This window comes from Bacillus rossius, chromosome 1, assembly GCF_032445375.1.
Source record: "Bacillus rossius redtenbacheri isolate Brsri chromosome 1, Brsri_v3, whole genome shotgun sequence".
Classification (NCBI taxonomy): domain Eukaryota; kingdom Metazoa; phylum Arthropoda; class Insecta; order Phasmatodea; family Bacillidae; genus Bacillus; species Bacillus rossius.
In genome coordinates this window covers 287,816,993-287,842,653 of record NC_086330.1, presented here as the reverse complement: position 1 = coordinate 287,842,653, position 25,661 = coordinate 287,816,993, and the positions used below count along the sequence as shown (strand labels likewise).

Genomic DNA, 25,661 nt, shown 5'->3' with positions numbered 1-25,661 from the left:
CTAAGTAATGTTAGGCACTCGTGTATTGACAAATATCATCTACCATTCAGTCAGTCCTGTGTTTGTAAACAAACGAGGTGTTTGTTTACGTTTGGGTCACTCCAATCCCGCATAACAGTTGTCTGTCGTCATATTATTATTAGTAGGGATGGGATTTTCGAATCTTGGATTCGTCGAATATACCGAATCCTATGGATTCGAGGATTCGTAGGATCCGAGGTGGGATTCGAGGTGGGATTCGAGGTGGGTTTTTAAGAGTTTTAGGTAGTAATTGAAAATTGTAGTGCTGGGCGAAGTTTGAAAATTTCGATTCGAACCGAACCCTTACGTTCGGTTCGGTTCGAAACCTCTTAAAATATATTCGAAAAACCGAACGTTCATTTAAAAAAAATTACTTTTTTCTAATTTTCTAACCCCCATTTGAGACCATTCACAAAACAGCTCAACAAAATTCTATTACTTGTAATATTCCGACTTTTATCGCATAGTCGTCGCCTCAACAGTTTCAAGAGCAAACAAAATTAAAAAAAATTATTAATAGTCGCATAACTCGCATAGCATTTTTTCATATAGGCGCGCTTTGTTTTTTGTTTGCTTTAGAGAATTTTGTATGCATTTGTCGTACTAGGTAATATAACCTATCGTACAAATGCCAAAGGTATTGTACATTATACCTTTAACTATTGTGCGTGTACGAGAAGTGTTGTAAAATCACCAAAGATTGCGTACCCCATACGTTAAACTAAAGCGCATGTACGAGAACTCTCGTATTTCGGCAAAACTAACGTGATCAAGTTAACACAAGACAAATGCGATAGGAAATGATTACGTAAATTACGTATTTTAAATAACTGGGATGTATTTATTTTCTTTTGCCTTTTTGGTTATAACAGTCAGGTAATGAAAATATTAATTTAATCTTGTGTATTAAAAGTACTGGTCCAGTAAATTTTACAGTACGGTACTAAGTTGACTAGCGTAGTCGCGGCAGCCATCATTATTTCTCGTGTTTTCTTTTTTCCGACGCAAATTTCTATAACCACACTTTTTACGTTACGTTTATAATATTATTGTTCTTGAGGTGAATTGCGATGAGCAGGCTAACGTCGTTTAAGTTTTCCAAATTGAGAAAAGATAATGACGACCCGGATGACCCAGAACCACCCCAAAAAACCGTCTAAAGTTTCTTCTGACGAGCAGCATTCTTCCAAGAAAACAGCAACTGCAGTCAGCGGGTTTTGTAATGTAGATAGGTAACTTAATTCACATTCGCCTTTTTTTTATGTTTTATTAAAAAGTTTTACTTATTAAAAATGTTAGGTTATGTCTACCACAAAAATATGTAGATAGGTAACTTAATTCACATTCGCCTTTTTTTTGATGTCCTATTAAAAAGTTTTACTTATTAAAAATGTTAGGTTATGTCTACCACAAAAATATGTTATGTGGCCTTATGCTGAATGTTCGTCATCTTTATATTTTTTTTAAATGAAGGTTAGTGTACACTGAAAAAGGAAGATAGTCTTTTTGAAATTTAGATGTAACATCTTCATTAATTAAAAATTGGTATATATATAAGCTAAGCTATATAATGTTTAAATTTTACATATGGCTGGCTCGGTTCGAAACCAGAGAACTGAGGTTCGTCCAGCTCTAGAAAATTGTATACCTAAACTATATTATAAAGGTAACGGAAATAGCACAAACGTAAGATAAAATACGCTGCATTTTGTCAATTAGCATAACTACTCTATCATTTCCAACCTTCAATAATATAACATTGCAGAAAAAAACGTAACTTTTTTTAAATGGTGTTCGTTATACAAACATATTTTATTGAAAACATAGGAAGGATTAATTTAACAGAGAATTAGACAGATGCACACTTACATGTGTGGTTTTTGAGGTTATTTGTCTCTATTTTATATCAGGTGTATACACTATGCACTTATTTTATAATTTTATAAATACATATGTGATTTTTTTTAATACATAGGCCTATGTAATTTTTTAAAATAAATGTGTGATTTTTTTAATAACATGTGGTGAAGTTTAGTGTGGGACTGGGATTCGAGATTCGATGACAAACACTGAGGATTCGAACAAGGATTCGGATTCGACCAAAATGTGGATTCGTCCCATCCCTAATTATTAGTGTGTGCCAATAAGATCTGTAAAAGCATTTAAGTTTTTAAAGTACTACATTTACATCAATATTTTTCCTCGAATCCCGAATCTTTTCCCTCAAATTTCGAATCTTTCGAATACTAGAGATTCGGTGGGATTCGAGGATTCGAGGATTCGACCGGCCCATCCCTAGTTATGAGTTATAAATATTACAACACAGCTATAAAATAAGTTAGCGGTCTAATTTTTAGGAACTTTTTCATACAGTGGTTGCAAAGTGCTTATTGTTCCGTTGTTTGAAACTTATAAAAAAAATTCCATTGCAGACTGTTCGCTGTCTAAACTTAAGGGGCCCGCTTAGTCAGGGGGTGTATCTGTGTTAGTGCGGCGGGATGATGAGTGTGATGTTCACTGGTGTTTCTAGCACGGTATCACCTAAGCGCAAGACTCTTAACTGGCGCACAGTCTTCTTGTAAACCTAAAATATTTTTCAATTCTGACTTTCTTGCGGAAATTTCACATGCCCGCCCAAACTTATTCCCAAAAAAAATTCCCTATTCTGCCCAGCTCTACTCTAAACCTCAATGTTGATAGCAACACTACCAGCTTCACTACGCTTCGAATACAGTTGAATATTTGTTCAAAATATATGAATTTGAAATTGGATATCAATGAAAAATGATTTGTTTTGATGTTTGAGATAGATAATATTGGCACACAATGATAAAAGAAGCAGGTGAACACTGGGGAAGGGAGCCCACCTCCCTGGCCTCCTGGGTGTCCATCAGCAGGAGGGCATAGCCCGGGGAGCCGGGGACCTTGAGGGTGGGCGTCTCCTCGTTGGGGTCCAGGTCGAGCGAGCTGGCCAGCACCTGCAGGATGTCCAGCATGCACCACAGCACACGGCAGTTCCACAGCAGGTGAGGGAACCTGCAAGCCAGCCACCCCACCGCACGGCTCCATCTCAAACGCCCAGTTGGTTAGTTCATTTCTTTTTTCTGTACGCTCATTCCAATAACATTTCTCACCACATATTTAATAAACATTATTTTCAAACTGTAAAAGATTGCGCAAATCATCATAATTTTTAACACTTGCGTTACTTTACTGTTATAAACATATACCGTATTTAGTCAACATCTGTTGTGAAAATTTGAGATGAAACACATGCAAGAAAAATATCATAATTAATAATTTACAGTAAATGCCATGAAAAAAATCTCTGGACAAAAAAATGGAATAATGAACTTGCCACGCGAGACCGAGTCTTAAGGGGAAAAGACAGGGACGTAAAGATGCCATCTCTGTTTCCACAGGTTTTAGGCCATAACATTTTTCTGTCATTTAATTTTCATGACCTGATTTTGTTGAAGCATAGTAAATATTTTAGCGGAATGCCTGAAGTAAATAAATAGTAACTGGCTGCTACAAATACGTCACAAAGCAAAATCAATGGCAATAAAAATTTTACTCATTTTTTGGAAACCACAACTATAGTACCTAATACTGTCACTAGACACTATGGGCTTACACTGAGACTAATCTGGAGTGTTCCTTTTAATTGTAACTGTTCAGTTAATCTGAATAGTTTTATAAATTAGGTTTTTCACCAATAATTATAAAATATAAAAGTTTTGTATAATTAACCATGATTTTCTTTAACTAATCTGGTATAGATATAATTAATTGAAAATCTCTGCATATTTATTGCAACATTTGTAGTAATTGTATCGTTAAAACAAGACTTTCATAATACAAAAATTAAAATACAGACAGCAAGGTTACTAATCAACAGAGAAATATTGACACTAAAGAAGTACATTACTCACAGGCATTCCTACCATACTTACCTAAGATTTTGCTAGAATTCAAATCATGCATAACTTTTGGTGTTTATCATGGTTTATTTATCTTTTTTTTTCTTATTGCAAATCATTATAAAATCCTGCCTTCGTGCAATATCAAGTACCAGGTTTTTTCCATGGTTATCTTTCAAGGTTTAAATTTTTAGAATTAGTACAACATAGTTAAATTTTTATTAATTTTTTGGAACTAGTACAACATAATTCATCAAATATTTCATTCAAATAAAGTATGTATACAATGGTATGTTTACAAAGCATTTTATGACAAAGTGTTTCTTCTGAAAATAATTTAGTAACATTAACAAATAATTTTAAGAAAAGTCAAACACATTTATAGGTTTATACATTTCAATCAAAGCATAAACCTTGCATTAGTTATTTTTTCACTGACTTCAGTTCGTGGTTCCCCTTCCTCATCAAAGACTAGCCAGTGGAATAAGGGTCAGCAGCCTTGACTTCTAACAATGCAATCAATGCTTTGCAAAAGTGGCATAAGTGATGTAGTTTGTAGCATGAATTTTTTTAAAATTAATTAATTTGTTTTCAGCTTACACTATAAACATTGGATTTCTAATAGATTTCGGAAATGCATGGTTTTCTCCAGAGTCTCCCAAATGCCAGAAAAATCCTGGCTCATTCTCGGTTTCCCTATATTTCTGTTTGAGTGGCCATCTTGCTACTTATTTTCTACCAACCCGCAAGTAAGTACCTGTCAACGAGGCCGGAGAGGTACTTGTCTGCCACTCGACGGATCTGCTTGTGGATGTTGTTGAAGTTAACGAGCAGGAACTGGGCATGGCTTTCCAGCTCCTTTTCGCGGTTCTCGTCCTTCGGTTTGTTCGACATCACTTCGAGCAGCTGCACGAAGACACGGTCGCCAACGCTGAAGGAAAAAAAATTGTGAGTGAATTTTTCAATACTTACCAGTGATGTGCAAACATTTAACCCTGGTAACGAGCAAATCCATGTGTTCTCATGGTTTTCATGTTTCAAATCAACTTATAATACAAAACTTGAATGCAAGATTTAACTTAGCATTCTTTAAAATAATGTCGAGAGGGATAAATAAACAGAGAAATAAAATAGTCGCTTTTCAAAAAACAAACTTCTGGGTGCGAATCACACGTGCCACTAGTATTCGCTGCCTGAATCGTAAACGTTGCTTGCCACCATCAAATGCAGTTAGCAGCTAGGGATGGGCAAAATGGTTATTTTCCAATACCACTTATGTCGCTTATGGTTCCGATTAAATAACTGGTTATTTCGATGGTTAACTTTTACTGTTATGGGGCATGAAGATCTGTTTTCAATAATTTACTATTCCAATTGCAAAGAGCGACTAAAAAATCATTACAGCCATCAAAATTATGGCCTAATTTTAATACTGTGTTACAGTTCCAGATTGGCCCGGCAAAGCAACCCTGAATAGTAACAAGTTCATGATACATTTGAAAAGTTTATAATGTTAATACTGTATATGATCACTTTAAAAATAATTTTTAAAGTTATTCTTTTCACCTAAATTAGTATGAATTATTAAATGGAGCAGTTTTTCTTCTAATTTTTTATATAAGAGAAGTTTTTGAACATTCTTTGGTTTTATTATTATTTTTAACAAAACACCGAAAACAACTTACACATATTGTAACAACCCAGATTACAGCCTTCCCCATGCAATCCAGTATTAATAATTTGTTATAAATTTTTGTCATATTTCAAGTTAGATTATCAAATGATGTAAAAATTTTCTTATTAGAAGTTATTGTGAACATAATTCACCGGGTTTAATGTTTTTATTTATATAATTCATAAGTTTATTTTTCAAGTAATTTTTATTGCTGGTATCTTTGTGTGGGAAGGCATGCTGACGTAATTCTCCTTCGTTATTTCCACGACCGAGGCTTTGTTTCACATGCTAGGCGTTTGAGTCACTGTCACAGGAGTGTGAGAGAGAGATAAAATTGTTGCATCGTGGGAACAGAAGTAAGAATTTTGTGGAGGTTTCTGTTGCCATGCGCCGTGATTGGCTGAGAATTACTTCAGCGAGCCCAGGACACTGCCCACACAAAGGGAAGGAAGGCTGTAAAGTTAGTCATTGTCCGAACACCGTGCAGGTCAGTCATTGTCCGAGCACCGTGCAGGTTAGTCATTGTTTGAGCACCGGGCCGTGAGGTGGGAAAATATGACGGACTGTGATTTTGTGCCGCAGTAGAGTTGCATCTTGTATTCACGTGGAATTTCGAAAAGTTATAAAAATTGTAAACTGTTCCATCTTCAAGAATAAACTACAATCATTGGTGTCCCATCTTCGAGTGGTGATTCAACTTCACGAGTCCCTGGCTCCAAGAAGAATGAGGCAACTTACCACACTCTTCCCAGTTTGTGCCCAAGAATCTCCTAAGACTTTGGAAGAGCTGGCAGTGGTGAGGTTTACTGAGAATATTGATTCAAAGATCGTCAAACCCATTCCATGATTCGCATATATGATTTGAGTAAGGGCTAATAATACCGGTAAGTGATGTTAAATTTAGTGAATGCATTAACTGTATTCTTTTAAATAGATTCAAATTAGTTTATAAGCCTCATATTGATGTTACATAAGCTATTCTACACTCGCACCTTACCAGTGGCGTCTCGTCAGGGCAAGCAAGGCAAGCAGTGCTTGCCCAGGCAGTTTCCAGACATTGTATTTTTTAAATAAATATTTTATTTAGAATAGTATTTTACTTTGGCTCGTGCCGTTAGGTGTATGTATTTGTTACTCTATCTTCTTGAGACCCAGTACTGTGCGCTGTGCCCTATAAGAAAAGAACTCGTTGACACACAAAACATGCTGTTTTAGAAGCGTTGCTAGGTTTAGAAGCGCTGGTAGGACCGCTTTCAGCAGGAAGGCTGCCGCAGTAGTTTCCTTTCGGAAGGGGGGGGTGGCATGGTACAAAGGTTCAGGGAGGGGATTGGCTGTAAAAACACGTGGTAGAAGCTACTAAGGTAGCGCTTTCTTGCCGAACTGAAGCGAACATGGCCGAAGCAGACGGTGGAATTCTTCCGCCGACTGCTTCGGCTATGTCCGCCACAGTTCGGCAGGGCAGGTGGCGAGGTCGCGTTTCAGTCGGCGGTCGTCTCTCGGGGCGCGCGCATCTCTCCCGCGGGCTGTTGGCTGGCAGTGCGTGGGGGATTTGTGGGCGTACGCGTCCCACGGTGGGCGGATACGGGATCCCAGCTCGAGAGTTTCAATCTCGCTGGGGTGACTGTGAATAACCAATAGCAGTCCGCGGACCAATGGCCGGCCTGTGGAGTCGTTATTACGGCTATCGGGGTGAAAGGTAGCCTGAATGCAGCTCGGCGCGTGGCAGAAAGCAGTTCCGTCGGTGAAGGCACTGCTGGGGAGCTCGATGAGCCCTAGATGCGAAGTGTAGACGAACTGCGGGCTGGAAATTGCGGAGCTGTGAACTGCCGCGCGCGCAACGGAACTGAACAGCATTGTAACTCTGAAGGATAAGATGACGACACCTTTAAGTTGGGGCCCTGTTGGAGCCAGTGGTAGCCTGGGCGGCGCGACCTTCAACCGTCCCGGGATTTTGGAGGACAAGAGGGTCCGACTCGCAAGATACTTAATTCGCCTGAACGACTTACCCCCAACCTGGCTTGAAAGGTTGTTGGCTGTTGACTGGAAGAAGGAAGATGAAGATAGTGCAATGTCAGGCTGCCTTTCGCCCAGTACGCCCGCAGTTCGAGCCGGTTTACTGGCTCGTCTACCCACATCTGGTTTAACTGTGGCTGCCTGGGCAGCTGGGCTGGGCTGACGAGTGAAGTCGCCCGCCCCTGGGGGCGCATGCGCCCCTGGTTAATAATAACCCAGGAGTACCCAACATTTAAATGCGGGCCGCAAGGCCCAAGCACCCAACTCCAGCATGGTTGATTTTTCAGCCCCTCCAACTCTTCTTACCTGGACCCTTCTTCCCTCTTGTCCAGTAGTTACCTGCTTGCTTAATGCATGTTAATTGATCCCCGCATGACCCGGCCCAGGGTTTTCCCTGTGTCTATGCAGGTTTTACCTGGGGTCACATTAGCTAGCTTTTAAGCTAGGCGACCAATGGGGCGTCAGTCATGGCGCCAATTGCAGCCATGGCTGGCCAGTAAACCCCAATAGCACACGATGCACGCGCCCTTGTTCTGCATGGTTAAAAACCCGCATGGTAGAGTGTATAGGCTTCGGCCTGAGACACACTTAGGTCCTCCCCTAACCTGGACCCTCCCCTTACACACTTAGAATAATTTAGGCTAGGAAAAAAAATTGTGGCGTTTCAGGAATGATTGACGTGCCAGTTTCTTGGTACACGTACCAGTTAACAGAGTTTCTGATCACATATGAAGATAATTTCTTTTGTGTTGGTACGAAAAATACCAAGATTTAATTTTTACTATTCTAGTACATTTTTATGAGGTTCTTCTCTTTATTTTAAGTACTTACTTTGCCATGTGTTGTCTGTTTATATATTTTGTACCAGATATCGATGATACTACACTCCCACTTAGTATATAAGTAATGTAGAGTAGGTATTTTACTATCAGAATAATAGTAAACATTATTTTTAAAAATAATTTTAAAAAAAGTCAATTTTTCTACCTGTGGAATAGTCAATGTTCAGTTAAGAAAACTACTTAAATAGCACCATTTTGTACCTTGAAATCCATATTTTCCCGGGGGAGGGCCCTCGGACAACCCCCCTCCCCCCCCAATCATGTTTTGATGTGATGTGAACGGAGTTGTTGCTTCCCCTCATGTAAACCTTACGCCTCGCCACTGCACCATATTAAATCATTTATTATTTTTATGGACTAAGATTCTCTTTTCCCCTTAATTTTTTTTTCAAGTAGTTGTTTATACTTCAGAGGTCCTGTTGTGATAGACTATAATAATGACTCTCCAATTAGCTGCCTTAAGTCTGTTATTTTTATAATATTTGAGAAATAACTTGATCAAGTACTATAAATCAATATTAAGACTCATTTACTTTTAGAAGTGAACAATAAATTCCTAAACAACAAACTGGAATCTAGTTTCTCTAAACACTGTTATGTGCTAACTGCTCATTTTTTTCTACAAATCAACCTACAAATGCAAATTAATTATTGTGAAAAGGGTTTATCACTATGCATATTAGGTGTTATGTTAACAGAGTATTTTCCATCAAATTTTCAGGCAAATTTGTTGCTCTAAATAATAAATTTTGTTGTTTCAAGATTCCTGACTGATATTAGATACATATTTCTTTAAAAATTACTTACATGATCGTTTCTTTGGGTCCAGGTTTTAATTAAATTCTCTGTAGTACTTAAGAAAGAGAATCTTTCCACATCTAATAAGGATAATTTCTAGTTTACAGATATTCTTCACATTATTAAGAAAAATAGAAAGCAATAAGTCTAAGGTTTTGTTTCTTAAACAAAGTACAAGTCTAAACCGAATTAATTCCAAGTTTTACTTAAAAATGTTTTGTCCAAACAGGCAATTAACTATTCACGAACTAACAGAACAATGGATCATCTCACATGAGTCCATGCAAAGCATTTAAATGGATAATTTGCAAAACGAAATGAGTGCAAAATTTTTTTAAGACTTTTAACTGACGAACACGAGGAAAATTTGTGGTCAGTTTGCACAGAATTGAAGGATTGTCTTGATTAAGCTCCAGACTTAATGGCCAAAATTATAACTGGAAATGAAAGTTAGGTGTATAGTTATGATCCTGAGTCAAAAATTCAGAGTTCTGTATGGAAAACAAGTATGCCCTCACTTTTTCATTTTTTTTTTTTTTCATTTATGAAAAAGTGAGGGTATACTCATTCTAAAAAGTGAGGGTATACTCATTCTAAGAAGGCACGTCAGGCAAAGTCAAACATCAAGGTCATAATTTTTTTTTTTCCATAGTGATGGTATAGTGCAATCAAATTTAATTCCAAGGGGAACAACTGTAAACACGAATATTACAAGGCCTTACTGTAATGTTTGCAAAAAGATATACGGAGAAAGAGACCAGATAAACTGGCTTCCTCCTTAATCATGACAACGTGCTGTGCCACACCTAGCACCATGCAACTTATGGCTCTTCCCAAAAATAAAAACCATGCTGAAAGGAAAACGTTTTGACATCTTTCCCGACAGTGAGAATATTACGATGGAGCAGCTGAAGAGCCTTCCGAATGAAGCTTTCCATAAATGCTTCCAATCATGGAATCAACATTGGGATAAGTGCATTGCTAGCCAAGAAGAATATTTTGAAGGAGATAAGTTCAAATTTGATGCAAGCTTATGATTTTGTTCGTAATAAAATGATTCACCTTATTTTTTGATCACAACTTGTACCTTGAATCTTAAACACATGACTAATTTTGACAGACAAATCAAATCACAACACTTGGCAGTTGCTGATACAAACACTAAATAATATGACTTACAGAATCTGAAACAGAAATAATAGAGAAGGAAAAAGAATGAATATAATATTGCTAAATGTGAAAAAAAAATGTACAAAAAAAATGCAGTCAATTAATTTGCGAGAAGCATCACCCAATATATTGAGGACTTTATTCAACAGCTTTAGGTGAGCAAATATGCAAATAAAAGTGTTCAATTTACCAACTTCAAGCTTACTATTTTAGTAGCCCTGTAAGTATTTTCAACTGAATACGAATAATAATTTATTTTAATACATGAGATTTTTGATATCCACACAGGCCAAAAATTTAGCCCAAATGTGTCCACGATATCACAAAGTGTTATCTACATACAGCAGCGGTTCCCAGAAGGTGTTCCTCGGAACCCTGGAGTTCCATGGCAGGGTCACAGGGGTTCCATGAGTAAGGACGAATGTCATACAAAGCAGGCACAATTATTGTCAAATAACTTTTTTGGAAGGAGTTGGGGTTCTGCCAAAAGAAAAGTCAATTATAGGGTTCCCTGGCCGAAAAAAATTGGGAATCCGCTGATCTACAGGCTGCTACCACGAGATTAAATACGGAGTCACATACCTACAAACACAGTTCCACATCCCATATTTGTCCTTTTGCAGAGCAGAGTCGCTCAGGTACTCCAAGATCGGCTGAAGGCTGGGTTCACTCGAGTTCTGGACCCTTAGATCAAAACCATTCAAACAGCAGTCACAAACACGTAGTCAAGCATCATTAAAACAAACCACAATTTGGCACTTTGTAATAAATATGATTTTTGCTAACCAAGCTACAGGAAAATTTGTTTGTTTACAAAATATGTATACAAATTTCTAATAAAATACAATTATTTTTAAAAATATTTTTCTCACTTTTTACATACATAACCCTACAAAAAAGAATAAGCTATAAGAAAATTAGCATATAATTTATACTCTCAGTAAAACAATTTCTTGGTTTTGTACCTAGTTACTCTTAGCATCCTTTTACGGCAACAGAATGCTTCACAGAATGCTTCAAAGTTTTAGAAAGTATCTACAAGACAAGAAGACATACCATCATTATGTATGAATATGTAGTTCCTAATTAGAGTTTTTATTAATGAGGTATCACATTATTCTAAATCTCTATTTAACAATGAATCAACTTGGCCATCTTCATTAACAGCAGAATTTATACCTGGGACATGTTGATTCACTTAAAAGCAGGTTTTGATTCAAATTGAATATTCAGAAATGTACCAGCTCTGACTTCAAATTCTTCTGATTTATTGCTGTAGGATAAAAATATTGTCACTGACCAGAATTTTTTTGTGTCGCTGAATTTAAATTTTAAGTATTCCAGTACCTCAGTTCGTTCATAATGCTGCGAGCGTGTGAATTGACATTCTGATGTCTAGTGTAGCGTTCAGCAAAGCGTGCCGGCACTGTCGCCTGCCACCATTTTTAGGTCGCTCAGTGGTGAAATTGTAATGCTGCACACGTGTGAGCCGGCAGAGTGGTCCACTCAGCTGGTTTGAATTGCGGTTATAAAAATTGCGGTTATAAAATTTGGGTAGGGCAGCACTGAATCGTTCTGGATGGGTAGGTGGAGTGTATTTAAGTGGTTGATAGTGCACTCTGCAGGAAGGCATCCAGGGTAATGAGTTAGAGATCGTGGTTCAAGGTAACATCATTTTAAGTTTTAGTTAGGGCTGTAGTAGACGTTCCAGTTGTGAAGGACTTTCTTGGGCAGGGGTAGCCCATGATAAAGAGTTTGGGAACAGATTGTTGAGTCAAAGATGTGCAAGTAATGTTGTAAGTTAAGCTCACTAAGATCGGATTGATTTGTAAGCTGTTGCAACTATTGCATTCACTTCTTTTAATTGCAATTCAAAGTAATGTCCATGTTTTGTATTGTAGGCCATGGTCCATTGTTGCCGACATTTATTTAATTATTTTTCCATTACTGGTACATGTAACAAAATTATAGTTTTTTTTTAATTTTATTTATTAATTTTTTTTTTTTTTTTTTTAAGTTTCAAATGTCACAATTAGTCCATGTTTTGAAACATCCACGTGAATTATTCTGCTACTGTTTTGTGAGACAATAGTGGAATAATTTGAAAAGTTGATGTGCGTTTAAAAAGCTGAGTAGTGTTCATGTTTTTGATTATGCTATCCCCTTAAAACATTTAAAATGGGTATTTATATAGCACAAATGACATAACCTCAACAGTGAGCATTGGTATACTATACTACCAAATCACGAGGTATGCTTTGTCAAACATTTGTAACCAAATGAATATTCGTTATTCAAAAGTGTAAGTACTCAAATTCGAATCAAATACAAATAATAAACTATTCATATTCTTATTCGAAAAGTCAAATATTCGCACAGGCTTTCCGCCAGAACTGACCTCAGGATCTCCAGCCAGTACACGGACAGCAAGTATATGCACTGGGCGAACGTCAGCTTGTTCACGTAGGTGGTAACATCGGCTGGGTGCTCCAAGAGGTTCAGGATCTGCGTCTTCAACTCCTGCAGCTCAGTCTGGAACAAGGAGAGCCGGCGTTACATGTTGAAACTAACATAACTTAGCCATGTAACAAACAGTTACTTTCGAAGAAACACTACTTATACAGTTGGTTTGCCTTAAATAGTAAAATTCTGGAAGCACGCCAAAAAAAAATACACTTTCAGGTTAGATTTATAAACGTCGCAAGAAACACAAGCGCGCAAAGATGCAAAACGCAACAAACGTAAGAAAACTAAGATAGTTTATGACAGGCAAGTGGCAAGACATCCCCAACCATACATCTAGAAACTGTAAATCTACAGAGACATTTTTCTTCATATGGCTTAATTTTAATATTAATTTCTTTCATGAAAATGTATTAAATTCTTAAAAATTTTATTTAAAAGAGAAAATTTTCTTCACTCTGCAATAAATTTAAAAGTAAAAATTTTTGTGTCATAAATAAAATAGTATCCTTCTATACACAAGTCCACAGAACACTTCACTTTAAAAAAATGAACGTAAAAATTTAAGTAAAAATGAAAGAAGTTGAAAATTGGACAATGCTTGTGTAGCATTTTTGTATCTTATGTAGTTTTTAAACCGAATATCAAAAAAATTTACTTAAACTCTTTGTATTTTGTGTTTCTTGCATAGTTTATTAAATTGGTCTCAGAGCAATTTAAGGGAGTCATGAAGTGCCCGGCACAAATAATAATTTTGAGGCTCGCTCAGTAGCTGTCTTACAATATCTGAAAGTTATACATTCATATGATGACAAAAAACTTGCACTAACATAAAACTTGCTGCCATCAATTAGTTACCACCAAAATTTACATTCTATTTATTGCATGAAGAAATAATCAAATGTTCTATGTAAAATTAAGAAAGTCAGTACACTACAATGCAATTTTAAATACTTTTTTCTCAGAAATGTGGTCTCTTCAAAAATATGGCTTGAAACATATGGCTTGGAGCAGTAGCCCCTTTCGCCCACCTCTCAATGTGGTTCTGCCTCTATCAAATGGCCAGCATATAAATTACCGTCAGCCAAGTAACTTATATGAATGCATCAATTGTTAAAATGTTAAAGGCCTAAGTGTACCAATGCATTAGAAATGTATCATATATTATTTTAAGTATTTCTTAAAATCTTAAAATTCCAATTTTGTTTATTAGCTATACATAAACCACTTAGTACATTAAATTGTAAAATACTTAGAGTGTAATCAATACTGAAAGTAACTTGCTTGGGCATTAAAAAATTATTACAGTAGAACCCCTCATATCCGACCTTCCCACAACCGACTCCTCCGGATATCCGACCTAGTCTCCGTGGTTGGCGAGCCTGTTCAGACTTGAAAAAGTGACGCAAACTGTAAGGTCAGACGTGATTGTTGGTGTAGAATGTGCTCGTACTATAATCTTGTACTGTTCTATGTTTTTTAACGTAACATAACGTATTATGAGAAAAAAAGTGGAGGGACACTTCTGCAAAATCAAGTTTGGCAAAACTGAAACAAAAATACATTACTGAATTCTTTAAATAAGGTTTGCTTACATTGTATTCATCTTATCATCTATAATTTAACAACAGTAAATGTTCAAAATGTATACAGCAACATTTTTACAAATAAAGTTGTATTACTGTACAAACTGTATAGCTGGGAAAGGCGTTTTTTTTGCTCCTACGGATATCCGACCTTTTGGCCGTTCCGACCATGGCCCGGTCCCGTCATGGTCGGATATGTGAGGTTCTACTGTATTTCAATATTTAAATTTACGATGAATATTTAAAATATTTAATTATGTATTAGTAAATCAGTACTTAAACTTAAAGACAGGTGAGAAATAATAATAAAATGTGCGATGCAAAATAAATGTTATGATTTCGTGCGCATGTGCATAAGAAAAGACTGACAAAAGTAAACAAACCTGGGAAAAAAAGGCTCAAAGGTGACCCAAAAAATAAAATAGCATAGTCACATGTAACAACCTAGTAACTATCATACAGCGATAAAACTAAATCACCCGAAATAACTGTGGCGATTAGGGAATGAAAGAAAAAAAAAGACACTAAGAAAATAAATTCTAGATAGAGTAAATTACTCTCATCACTCACAGAAAGTTTAAAAAAACAGGCAGCACACAAGGAACGCAAGAAAATAAATGTGTATTCTGAAATCCCAGTGATACCACCGGTAGTAGGCAGTAAAAATATATATGTCTCGGTCATCAGGCAAAAAGTGTTACATTAAGCATAAACAAGAGCAGCATAATTTTTATAAATGTCTGTAAACAAGGAAGACGTGACAGAACACAAAAACATAGACCAAAACTTACGCTCACATACAAGTGAAACGAAAATACTATTTAATTTCACGAGAGTGAGGGACGTTAATACCCAACTGTATCTAAAAGATACGTAAAATGAGAGGAGAATTAAAACCATCTAATTAGAAAATCAGTAGCATAACTTGGTATGTGGAAATTGTAAAATTAATTTTTCAACAAATTAAACCATGAAAGCAGGACAAAAAGCAAAAATCAAAATAATGTATTTCCACCATAAGTTAATAAATATTAAAGTAAGTAAACTTAAGCTCTAATCGATTATGCACTGAAAATCTCTAATATTTACTAAAAAAAATGCAAAGTTGCTATGGTCATTAAAAACCCACAAATCTGAAGAATCAGGCTGATAACACCATGCTCTGCTACCACTTTGTAACGTGATTCTGATAGTATATTGGATGCATGCTGAGTTCTTAGACAAAGGTTGAGGGACTAGTTACAAATGTAATTTAGTTAAGTGGATTGGAGTCTTTATAATTACCAGGAATAAAAGTTAGGAAAATAAAAACAAAATCAACTTTAAGTTTTATGAACTATACTTTAGTATTCTTTCACATACAAATTCCTCTTTCTTTTGTTCTGCTTACATATGCATCCAAAAACATAGATCTGACAACATTATCCAAAACTGTAGTAAAACATAAAAAAATGTACCTTGTACATCATTTGTTTATTGTAAGAAATTAGTGACTAGACAGTCAACTTGAAAAGAGGTATCAGATCAGAGTTTTTCAGTGCAGATAATATCATCAAAGAAATTTAGAAGTGTCTCTTCAAACCTGTAGCTGGGTAGATGTTCTGGAAACCGTGTGACGGAGAGACATCAGTAAATCATTGGAAGCAAATAGACCGGAGAGGGCATAGAACCATGGGGAAACTGGGACCCATGATTATGTGGGTACAAACAATGTCCTTAGAACATCACGAGAAGCAGCTGGAATGCTGGAGAATCCATAATCCAGTTGCGTGGTGCACACTCGAGACAGAAAAGAAAGAAGTGAAAAATCACAGCAAATACTACATAATGTGGAAAAAATCTTTTGGAAACTCTCCCAAATGTAGGCAACTACATGTTAGTGAAGAGGTCAGCACTTAAAACTCTGACCAAAAAAACTAACCAGATGGAAACAAGGAGCTCGCGTGTAGACCCTATGATGGTCCGTATATTTCTCGCACAATGACATCTCATCGACAGCCAAGGATCTAGGGAGCTTAATTGTATCTGTCCGCTGGAAGACGAAAGTAGTACCGGAGGGCAGATCGGAAATTCTAGTGGTATATGGGCCAGCACGGAGGGGAAACCAGGTAGTGAGGTGTTTTTGAGCCAATCCCTAACTGTGGCCTAATTATTACTAACACATGCCAACTGACTGTTACCTAAGCAGTATTGTTTGACACAGAGAAAGAAAGCCGAAACATAACTAATTGTCTCCATCAAGGTGGGGCCATTCGTACAAAGTGTGAAAAGTTTCTCTACAGAGGTCTGTAAATTTTCCATTTTTGAAAGTTTTCGGCAGGAAATTTCTGACTGGAAACTTTCCACTACTCATCACTACATGCCCGACATTTTTTTTTGCCTGTGGTGATTTCGTGCTAACTGAAATTTACATATGTGCTATTCAAGACTGGGGCAGTAAAATTAACATCAAGCTAAATGAATTTATGTAATCTGAAGTTAAGTTAGGGATTGGTGTATTCATATAAGATATTCCAAGAAGACATTAGGAGTAAACCAAGCAACTTAATTTATTTTATAAAAAATTAATTAATTGAAGAGTTAAAATTGTTAAGTATATTTTGAGACATAGCTACTTTTACATCTGATGAGCTCAATTTTCTGCAAAAAGGTTTTAAAAGTTAGATTTAAAGCATCCAAATATTTTTCACAGTTTTCTTAATTTTACAATTCATATCACAAAATCTCTAACGGCACTATATGCTAGTCTAGTTTCTTCCAAGTTCAAAATAATATGTTGGTTTTATTCTGCAGTAGAGCCTCCAGTATTTGACATGACAAATCAAAGTACAGTATATAAAGTACACCATATATTTTCTTCAGTAGAATTCTGAGCTCAAATGAAGTACGGTGTCTCTGCTTATTGGGGCACAAACAATACAGCACAATGTTGCCATGCAGTTTTTCTCTGCTGGAGAGGCGGCAGTCACCCACTCCTCACCCCTCTCTCACTCACCCCACCACCACCGGTCACCTCCTTGTATTTATTTTTTTAACCCCTCTGTGGCAAGTTATTCTTTCTTCTCAGTTCCTTGTCCTTTCATAAAACTAGCACAAAGAGAAACTTGTGCCATGCTGGAGGAATATATCAATAGCATTTCAATACACCAATTCTCGGAGGATTGATTTTCACAGACCTAACAAAGGAAAGTTTCAATAAAACAAAGATAGATGCAGTAATATAAGCGCATCTTGCGGAGAGGTATCTGCAGTGTTTATCATTTAATGTTGCAATTAAAAGTGTGGGAAATAAAAAGCACGATAAAGCAATAATTGTTGGCCTTATGAAAACCTGTCGTGATACACACGTGAAGATTACCTTCACATACGTTGCTAGTTCAATGTCATTTACAAGGGCCGAAGAGGGAAAGTTAACACAACACTGGATAGTTTTATTTCCTTCCCTGGTGTCCCTTCCTCTAGCTGAATGCCAGCCAGTCACAACACTCGTCAGGTGCCTGCACGGCCAATGGGCGGGCGGAAAGCAGCATAGCGGCACATGAAAGAAAGACGGAGACAGGAGATGTGAAGCAGAGTCAAGGTACCCCTTTGGATTTCAAGAGTTGCAAATGTGACAGCTGAGAGGGTGGGAGATAAGAAGGGTCGGACCAAACAGCCGGCCAAGCGAAGAAGTGTGCCAGAGGATGCTATATTTTCTTTATAGCTTAAGAATATAACAAACTAATAATTAAACTAAATTTATGCACTGATAACCTGAAAACACGAAAATCCAGGCCCCGAAAATTGAAAGTTAACTGTAATAGTTTTCAGTTGTGTCTTTGGTTTATTATTACCGGCGGTGAAAATCTTCAGATGTAAAAGTAAAAAAAAAAACATGAGAAGAAAGGAAAGAAAAGAAATTCAGTAGAGACTTCCACACTCTACGGTTAATCACTGGCAACCTAAAGTGTAATATTAACATGTGTCACATATTTCACATCCGATGCCAAGGTTCGCTCAAAAATGGTATAAAAGATATATATACATAGTTCGTAGGCACGGTGTTTAGTTTTTCAACTAAGCTAAGCGCGCAAAAGGAAAAGGCATAAGCACTCAAAAATGGCATAAGTGACGCAGTTCTTAGGCATGATGAGCAGTTTTTCAACTGAGCTCTTTTCAACCTGCTAAACAAACAAATAATTCCCGATGGCTTTCAAAATTAACGAGTTTATCACAGTTTTCCAGGCACTAAAAAGATAACCGGCTAATTTAAGGTTTCCCAATTTTTACGGTCGGGTGGCCACCCTGCAGAAGTAAACAGTGAGGGTAACAACATGTCCAACAGCGAGTGATAATCACAATGGTGCTGGGTGCCAGATGCCCAGCCAGCTGGTGGCAAGCCATGGTTGCACCATGGAACTTTTATATGGGGTAAGAGGGTGAGAGTTGGACAGGATGAATAGGTGTCTACTGTGTCACATGCAGTACAGTTCTCTCAAAGAGAAACACAGCCAAGCTCATTTCCAATAAATTTTTTGGCCTATAGCCATCAAATTTTTGACTATTTTACAAGAATTCTTCAAGGTTCCTGGAAAAGGGGTTGTAATAGAGAGGTGGTCATAATACCGTGTTTTCTCGCATAATCGCCGCACATTTTATTCTAAAATCAAGTTTAAAAAGTAGGGATGTGACGATTAAGCGAGAAAAAAAAATTTGTTCGATTAAGTTATTTATGAAAACAAAACCCATTCATGGAAAGTACATTTATTTAAAAAGTGAAGTTTAAAAGAGCACGCCAAACAATTTAAATTAATAAGTCGTGCAACAAAAACCTTTCTTCGACTTTAAATAGAAATACCAAAACTGTGACGCGAATGCTAACCACTTGAATCTGTGAGGTGAACTAACACCTAACTATTGTCATAGTACTCACTTGCCACAAAAGAGTGCGAGCCGTTAAAAGTAGTTAACGCAGTATTTGACAGAGAACGCATGTTGCATGCAATCAGCGAGATATTGATATTCTACTACGTGCGCGTGCTCTATACGAGAAGCAAAATAACCAAACACGAATGATGCCAACTAGCACTTTCTACATTATTGTAAATGGTACATCTATAAAAGAAAATTTACACGTCAGACAAACTTTGTATTTTCGTTAATTAATTAAGTAAGTGGTAATGTACGAATAAATATTAGATTTCTACTTTAAAATACATTGTTTTATACGGAAAAGTTACCTACACAAAGCGCTCTGCATCTAATAGCGGGACCAAAAACAAATGAGACGTTTACGCGAAAAGTTTTTGACGTGACGTCTAATAAATCGATGAACGCTGGCTGCATGCACGAAAAATTGTCCCACTACGGATGTCCCACTTACACATGCGTGGCATCTCTCTGGTATGTTGCGGACGGTACAGACAACTCGGCCGGCACGTGGCGGCAAACCGAGGTTATTGTTGTGCACCGCGCCACGAGAGTATATTCGCAAGGAAATGGCGTTCTTATTACGTATTATTCTTATGGCGTACGTATTATTTTAAATACTAGTGTAAATCAGTATATTTAAACAGTTTTGTATGAGTATTGTTTTAGCTGTGTAACTAAATATTTATTGCTGGTGTGATACTTTTCACGCTTTAGTTTGAAATTGGTTATTATTTGTCATGAGTTATTATTTGATCAACTAAATCACACACCGTATTATAGTTATGAGCCCACGAGCGTGTAAATATTTCGAGTCCAACAGAGAATATGCTAGTTAAAAGAAATTAAAACAAATATAGTGCGTGGAATATTATTAATTTATACCATCTTAACCAATTTTCTCAATATGGCCTCGTGGCCGTGAGGTTAGAATGGCTGACATCCAATCCAAAGATTGTCGGTTCGAATCCCGGCAACCGCAAACTTTTTTTTTGTACTTGTAAAAATAAATACGGTACACGCAACATTTCAAAAGTAATAAATATATTTGAATTAATTAATGCAAATAAAAGTAAATTCATTAATTAAATTGTAGATTTCATTTCACTCCTTTATATCCATACAAAATAGTGATAATACAATAAAAATGATTCAATTTTATTCATAAAAGTATGCAGAGGTAGATTTTATCATACAAAAGATAGAAAAATTTTAAAAAAATTCTTCCTCAAAGAATATAATATTTGTAATGCCTAAATGGTGTGGTTGCAAAAACCTATTACGGCTCAGTCTCAGGCCGAATATGATATTTCCTTTTATTCTGGATCCATAATTTCATTAATGTTTTGTTATGACGTTGTCACGTTAAACTATCGTCCGTAAACCGACTTTACACCAATTTTTTTTCATCCCAATTTTAACAGCCTAAAATATAGGTGCGACGATTATGTTAGTGTGACGATTATGCAATAAAAAAGGGTAAACGGGGTCATAACTGTACAAGTATTTGTTAAAATTAGGGATGGGTCGTGTCAATTCTTCGGTGCTTCGATTCCACCGATTCTGCCAGGAATCGGAACCGTCGATTCTTCCGCCAAGTTTCAACAGTTTTTTTCAGCCAGAATATTGTCACAATATTTACGTAACTCACCTTGCACTTTGATTTCAAAATTCGGTAAATTACGTAATAGTTATCTTATATCACGTTTATATTGGTTGCAGTTTCAGCTTATACAATTACATTATAAAAGTCGTTAGGATCAAATGAAATATTTGTTTTCCAAACTCTAGAATCATAACCGTGTTTTAACTTATTTCGTGTTGAATTACACAATACGTAAAGAAAGGAAAAGAAACAAATTACGATTACATCATCTCATCTAGCCGAGTCCGCCATACTTTAATGTTGTAAACAGCTAACAGAGCGTGCAACACAACAAAAGTAATACTATCTATCGTAATTTCTTTTGTTTGAATTTTTAAAATGGTTAAAATTGGGTTAAAACACGTAATATTTCACGGTATTTTTATTTACTATAATAATATATTTAACTAGTAGGTCTGATTAATTAACTTTTTATTGTTCGCTTTGCACATAGACGGTACATTTTGATGCAGCTGAGCACTTGCTGCTTGAGATGAAACACGAAAGCCTCCATATTATCGAATACTTTATGTTGTAACTAGTGTTGGGCTGATTCCTAAAATATACCGATTCCGATTCCATTTTCGATTCTTAAATTAAAGGGTCGATTCTTCGAATCCGATTCCGATTCCTTGATTTTTAGCTGATAATGTTCAACAGAGTAATATACTCAGAAAAAAAAAGGTTGTTTATGATTTTAAAAATATAATTGCATAATTATATATAATATATATATATATATAATATATATATTATAGATATAATTGTGTTTCATTTTCTGTGCAGAAATTAACATTATATACAGCTTATATAATGTTAAAAAGTATGTTCATTACCATCAAGTTATGCTACCTTGAATTTCTAGCACAATTTGGCCTTTTAACCTTGCATATAGTTAGACGAAACATGTGTTCAAACACTGCCAATAATCAAAGATGTCTTATGACGTATTTTGTAAATAATGTTATAACTTAACCAACTTTTGATACCTTACATTATCAACTCAATTAATTAATTGTAAAAAAAGAGGTTTGTACGTTTAGGTTAAGAATTTTATTTTCAAGCGCAAGTAAATAATGATCCAAATAAAATGACAATATAACCTCGTTGATACATATTTCAAGGGACCTGGGCGAAAAAAAAATAAAAAGGAGGAAATGTAAAAATAAAACTTTATTATCTCATTATGATGTCAATGACAAGAAACAAATATGCACCACACTAAAATAAAATGTCAGAGATGCTTAAGTTTTAATATATTAACTAGAACTTAATTATCTCACTTGGTGAAAAGAATAAATCCATCCAGTCTTGCAGTTCTTCACAACCGTAAAGAGAAAATAAATTTTCGGTTCTTGACTAAGAACATTCTGTGCATGTTTAGCATCTCAAAATGTCCACATTTTATGGTGAGATTTTCTTACACAAAATAATTAAACTCTTCAAAAAATCGCGTGTTAACATTTAATTCATTTCAAAAATTTATCGGAAACAATTCTGTTAAACACAATTACTTTCAAAAGATTGTTTATGTTTGGTAATAAAAATTTACGAACGTTTCAGCAGCAATGTTTGGAAATTCAGATTAGCCAACTGCCTTTTCAAAATATATCTAATGTAAAAAGAGCATCGCTGAACACGCACAAGAACGCCGATTTACAGCAATTTGGTTATGTTGCTTTTAAACTTATTTTAATATGGTCGCAGTAATCCACTGTAAATTTGGGTAAAATCTCATTCAAAAATTATTTCATTTAATTCTTTAAAGTTTAAAGTGCAGAGATGTGAAACATCTTAATTTTCACGTTCACGTCACCAAAGATTTGGTTCATGGCCGTATGGTTTACCATGGCCGGTAGCACAAACAAAAAATTAGGTTGTTTACAATGGCAAATGTAGCTGCCATGATCAAATAGTTAAAGTTTACGTTATTTTACTTGCCGTTTACATTTACATAATTTTCTTTAAACATTTATGGTTTTGTCTAGTTATTTTTGAAGGTATACTATTAAATGCAGTGCTGCTGCAACGTAATTTCCCAAAAATGCTTTCGTTTAAAGCGGGAAAGTAGATACTGCATTTGTACTATAGGGAAAATGGCGGTGCAAGTAAATAAATACGTTAATTATCGTAATTCGTAAATCAGTTCCGTAAAAAAGATTGTATTATGTAGTTTAAAAATTATATTTGCATTCATTTTAGTATTTTCTTACGTTGCGTAGGAGATGTATTTTGTAAACTTAAAAACAATGCAGGAATCGGTCATGGTCGATTCCAAAACCATTGTATTCTGAATCCCACGATTATACTGGAATCGGTGGGACCGACCGATTCCGGAATCGGAATCGAACCATCACTAGTTGTAACCTCACTTTTGTTTCTATTAACACGCGTGGTTTCAATTACTATTTTTCAAGAGATCAGGTCAGTTTATTTCTACTATAGTATAGTACACGTATTTCTGTGATAGTACAGTACACGTATTGCTGTGATGCATATAACTCGTTTTTGCAGAAACACACGTGAAACGGTGTATTAGAAATAAAAAAAATATGTCTGAAGTGCGGAAACATTTTACAATCTACCCGTTCGATGACAAATTTGCAATATGCAATTATTGTAACACGAAAATATCTCGTGGGCCAACAAAGACCACAACCAACCTATTAAAACATTTTCAGATTCAACATAAGTAGGACCTATCTTGCTATGGGGGACTCCAGTGAAATTCATAATGTACCATAAGATTATATTTTTGATTTATATACTGTTTTAATATTTCAGTTTGGTTTGTAAATACACCTGAATTCTCATTTCTAGAAATTGATGAAATTATAACCTTGTATTGCTTATGAATTAATTAGCATAATACAAGCAGCTGAGTTCTCATTAGAATTGCATTAAAAACTTTGTCTTGAAATAGAAGTTTATTTGGAATCATGGTATATTATATTTTTCATTTAAGTTCTTTAATGATTAGGTACATGGCAATTTTTTTTGGTGGAATCGGAATCAGAACCGAACCTGGAATTGAAGCATTTTTGGAATCGGAATCGGAAGGAATCGAGAAAATATGGAATCGACCCATCTCTAGTTAAAATATAACTTTTAAACTATCATAAAAATGTTAAAAATATTTACCCTGCACTAATGCTGTTTGAATTTAATATTTGTTAACAAAAATATTTAGCTATTTCTATTAAACCTCAATCCAAACTAAAAAAAACCCTGATATTCACAAAGGCCTACTAATAAGCTTGAATGGACTACACATGAGTTTCAGAGGTGGCTTGCAAAAGGGTAATTCAGTCCACCGAAGAGAAAGGGAGGGATATGTTACCAAGGAGACGCTGTCGTTGCGCACGGCTGACGTGTACTGCAGCTCGCGCATCTCCGAGCGCGAAGATGTCTGAGACACCATGCACGGGGACTTGACTGCGATGACGCGCACTCCGTCGTACCACTCGGCTGGCCACAGACCTACAACATGAACACCACGTGCTGTAAATATTTTTAAGACATTTACTATTAGTATATGATCCCACTTCAACGCAATAGTAATTTTAAACTATTTCAATTCAATGCCACATACAGTAAGAAAGACATCCCCCACCCATTCTTCCATCAAAGCTCCATTTCATTGTTTCAAACCTCAGCAATTCTAATGATTTCATATGTATGACGTAAAGCCTACTTTAATTATTCAACACCTCATTACATACATTACAATCACTCATTCATCATTTCATTAATTTATCAATCATTGTTAGAGACCTGAAAAAAGGAAGGTAATTCGTTCTTAAAAGCAGTGATTCTTTTCACAAAATTTGCAATAAAAAATCAAGGTTATTTTATTTTTATGTGAACTTTAAATTGACAGCATTAAATTTTTTAAAGTTATAATATAAAGTAAAGCTTATAATTAATTTAACAAAAATTCTATTTCGTACTTGTTGTATCTTACTTACTACATTAAAAAATATAGGTGCACAAAAATTCAAACTGTAAATGTTGAATTTACTCATCAAAAACAGCAAAGTGAGTACTTCAACATTTCATTCTTTCAAGTTCTGCCTTGAATGTGATGACTAAGTTGTAGTGATTACATAAAATACATCTTTTGAAAGCAAACATTTAAACAAAAGTAAAGTGTGAAAAGGAGGGGGGGGGGGGAATAGATGGTGAATGAGGAGGGGGGGGCTGCCTTCACAAAGAGCGGAGAGGAAAGGAGGAACCAGCGACAGCTCCATTAGTGCTTCCCCCTCCCCCCCCTTTTTTTTTAACCATTTCAAGGAAATTCCGAAGTGTTATCCCGTGTCAGCTGTCACCCAAGAAAACATTTCAAAGGCAGTAAAAAAACCAGCGGTCAAAAACAGGCATAAATAATGCAGTTTAGATACAGAGCATGTAGTTTTTCAACTAAGCTTGTTCAGTCCTCGCCAACATTTGAAAGGCTGTAAAGAAAATCAGCAGGCTTAAGTAATGCCATTTAGAGGCACAGCATGTAGTTATACAACTAAGTAAGCTGTTCCAGCCCTCAAACTGGCATGTGGCAATACGGTGATGGTTCTGGGTGTTGGGAAGAAGAGGTACAAAACACGAGCACAGTAGGAAACG

General features: G+C 35.9%; 1 protein-coding gene across 5 annotated transcripts in view; it reads right to left on the bottom strand.

The window, feature by feature from the left end:
- LOC134527701 (phosphatidylinositol 4-kinase alpha) overlaps nucleotides 1–25,661 on the bottom strand; it is a 213,168-nt gene that overhangs the window by 95,041 nt on the left and 92,466 nt on the right. For all 5 annotated transcript variants that reach the window (XM_063360607.1, XM_063360604.1, XM_063360605.1 and 2 more), the window contains 5 exons: nucleotides 24,385–24,524; nucleotides 12,841–12,974; nucleotides 11,025–11,126; nucleotides 4,702–4,875; nucleotides 2,889–3,057 (listed from right to left, as the gene is read on the bottom strand). In XM_063360607.1, the coding sequence (XP_063216677.1) occupies nucleotides 2,889–3,057; nucleotides 4,702–4,875; nucleotides 11,025–11,126; nucleotides 12,841–12,974; nucleotides 24,385–24,524 (719 nt within the window). The remainder of the gene's footprint in view (nucleotides 1–2,888; nucleotides 3,058–4,701; nucleotides 4,876–11,024; nucleotides 11,127–12,840; nucleotides 12,975–24,384; nucleotides 24,525–25,661) is intronic.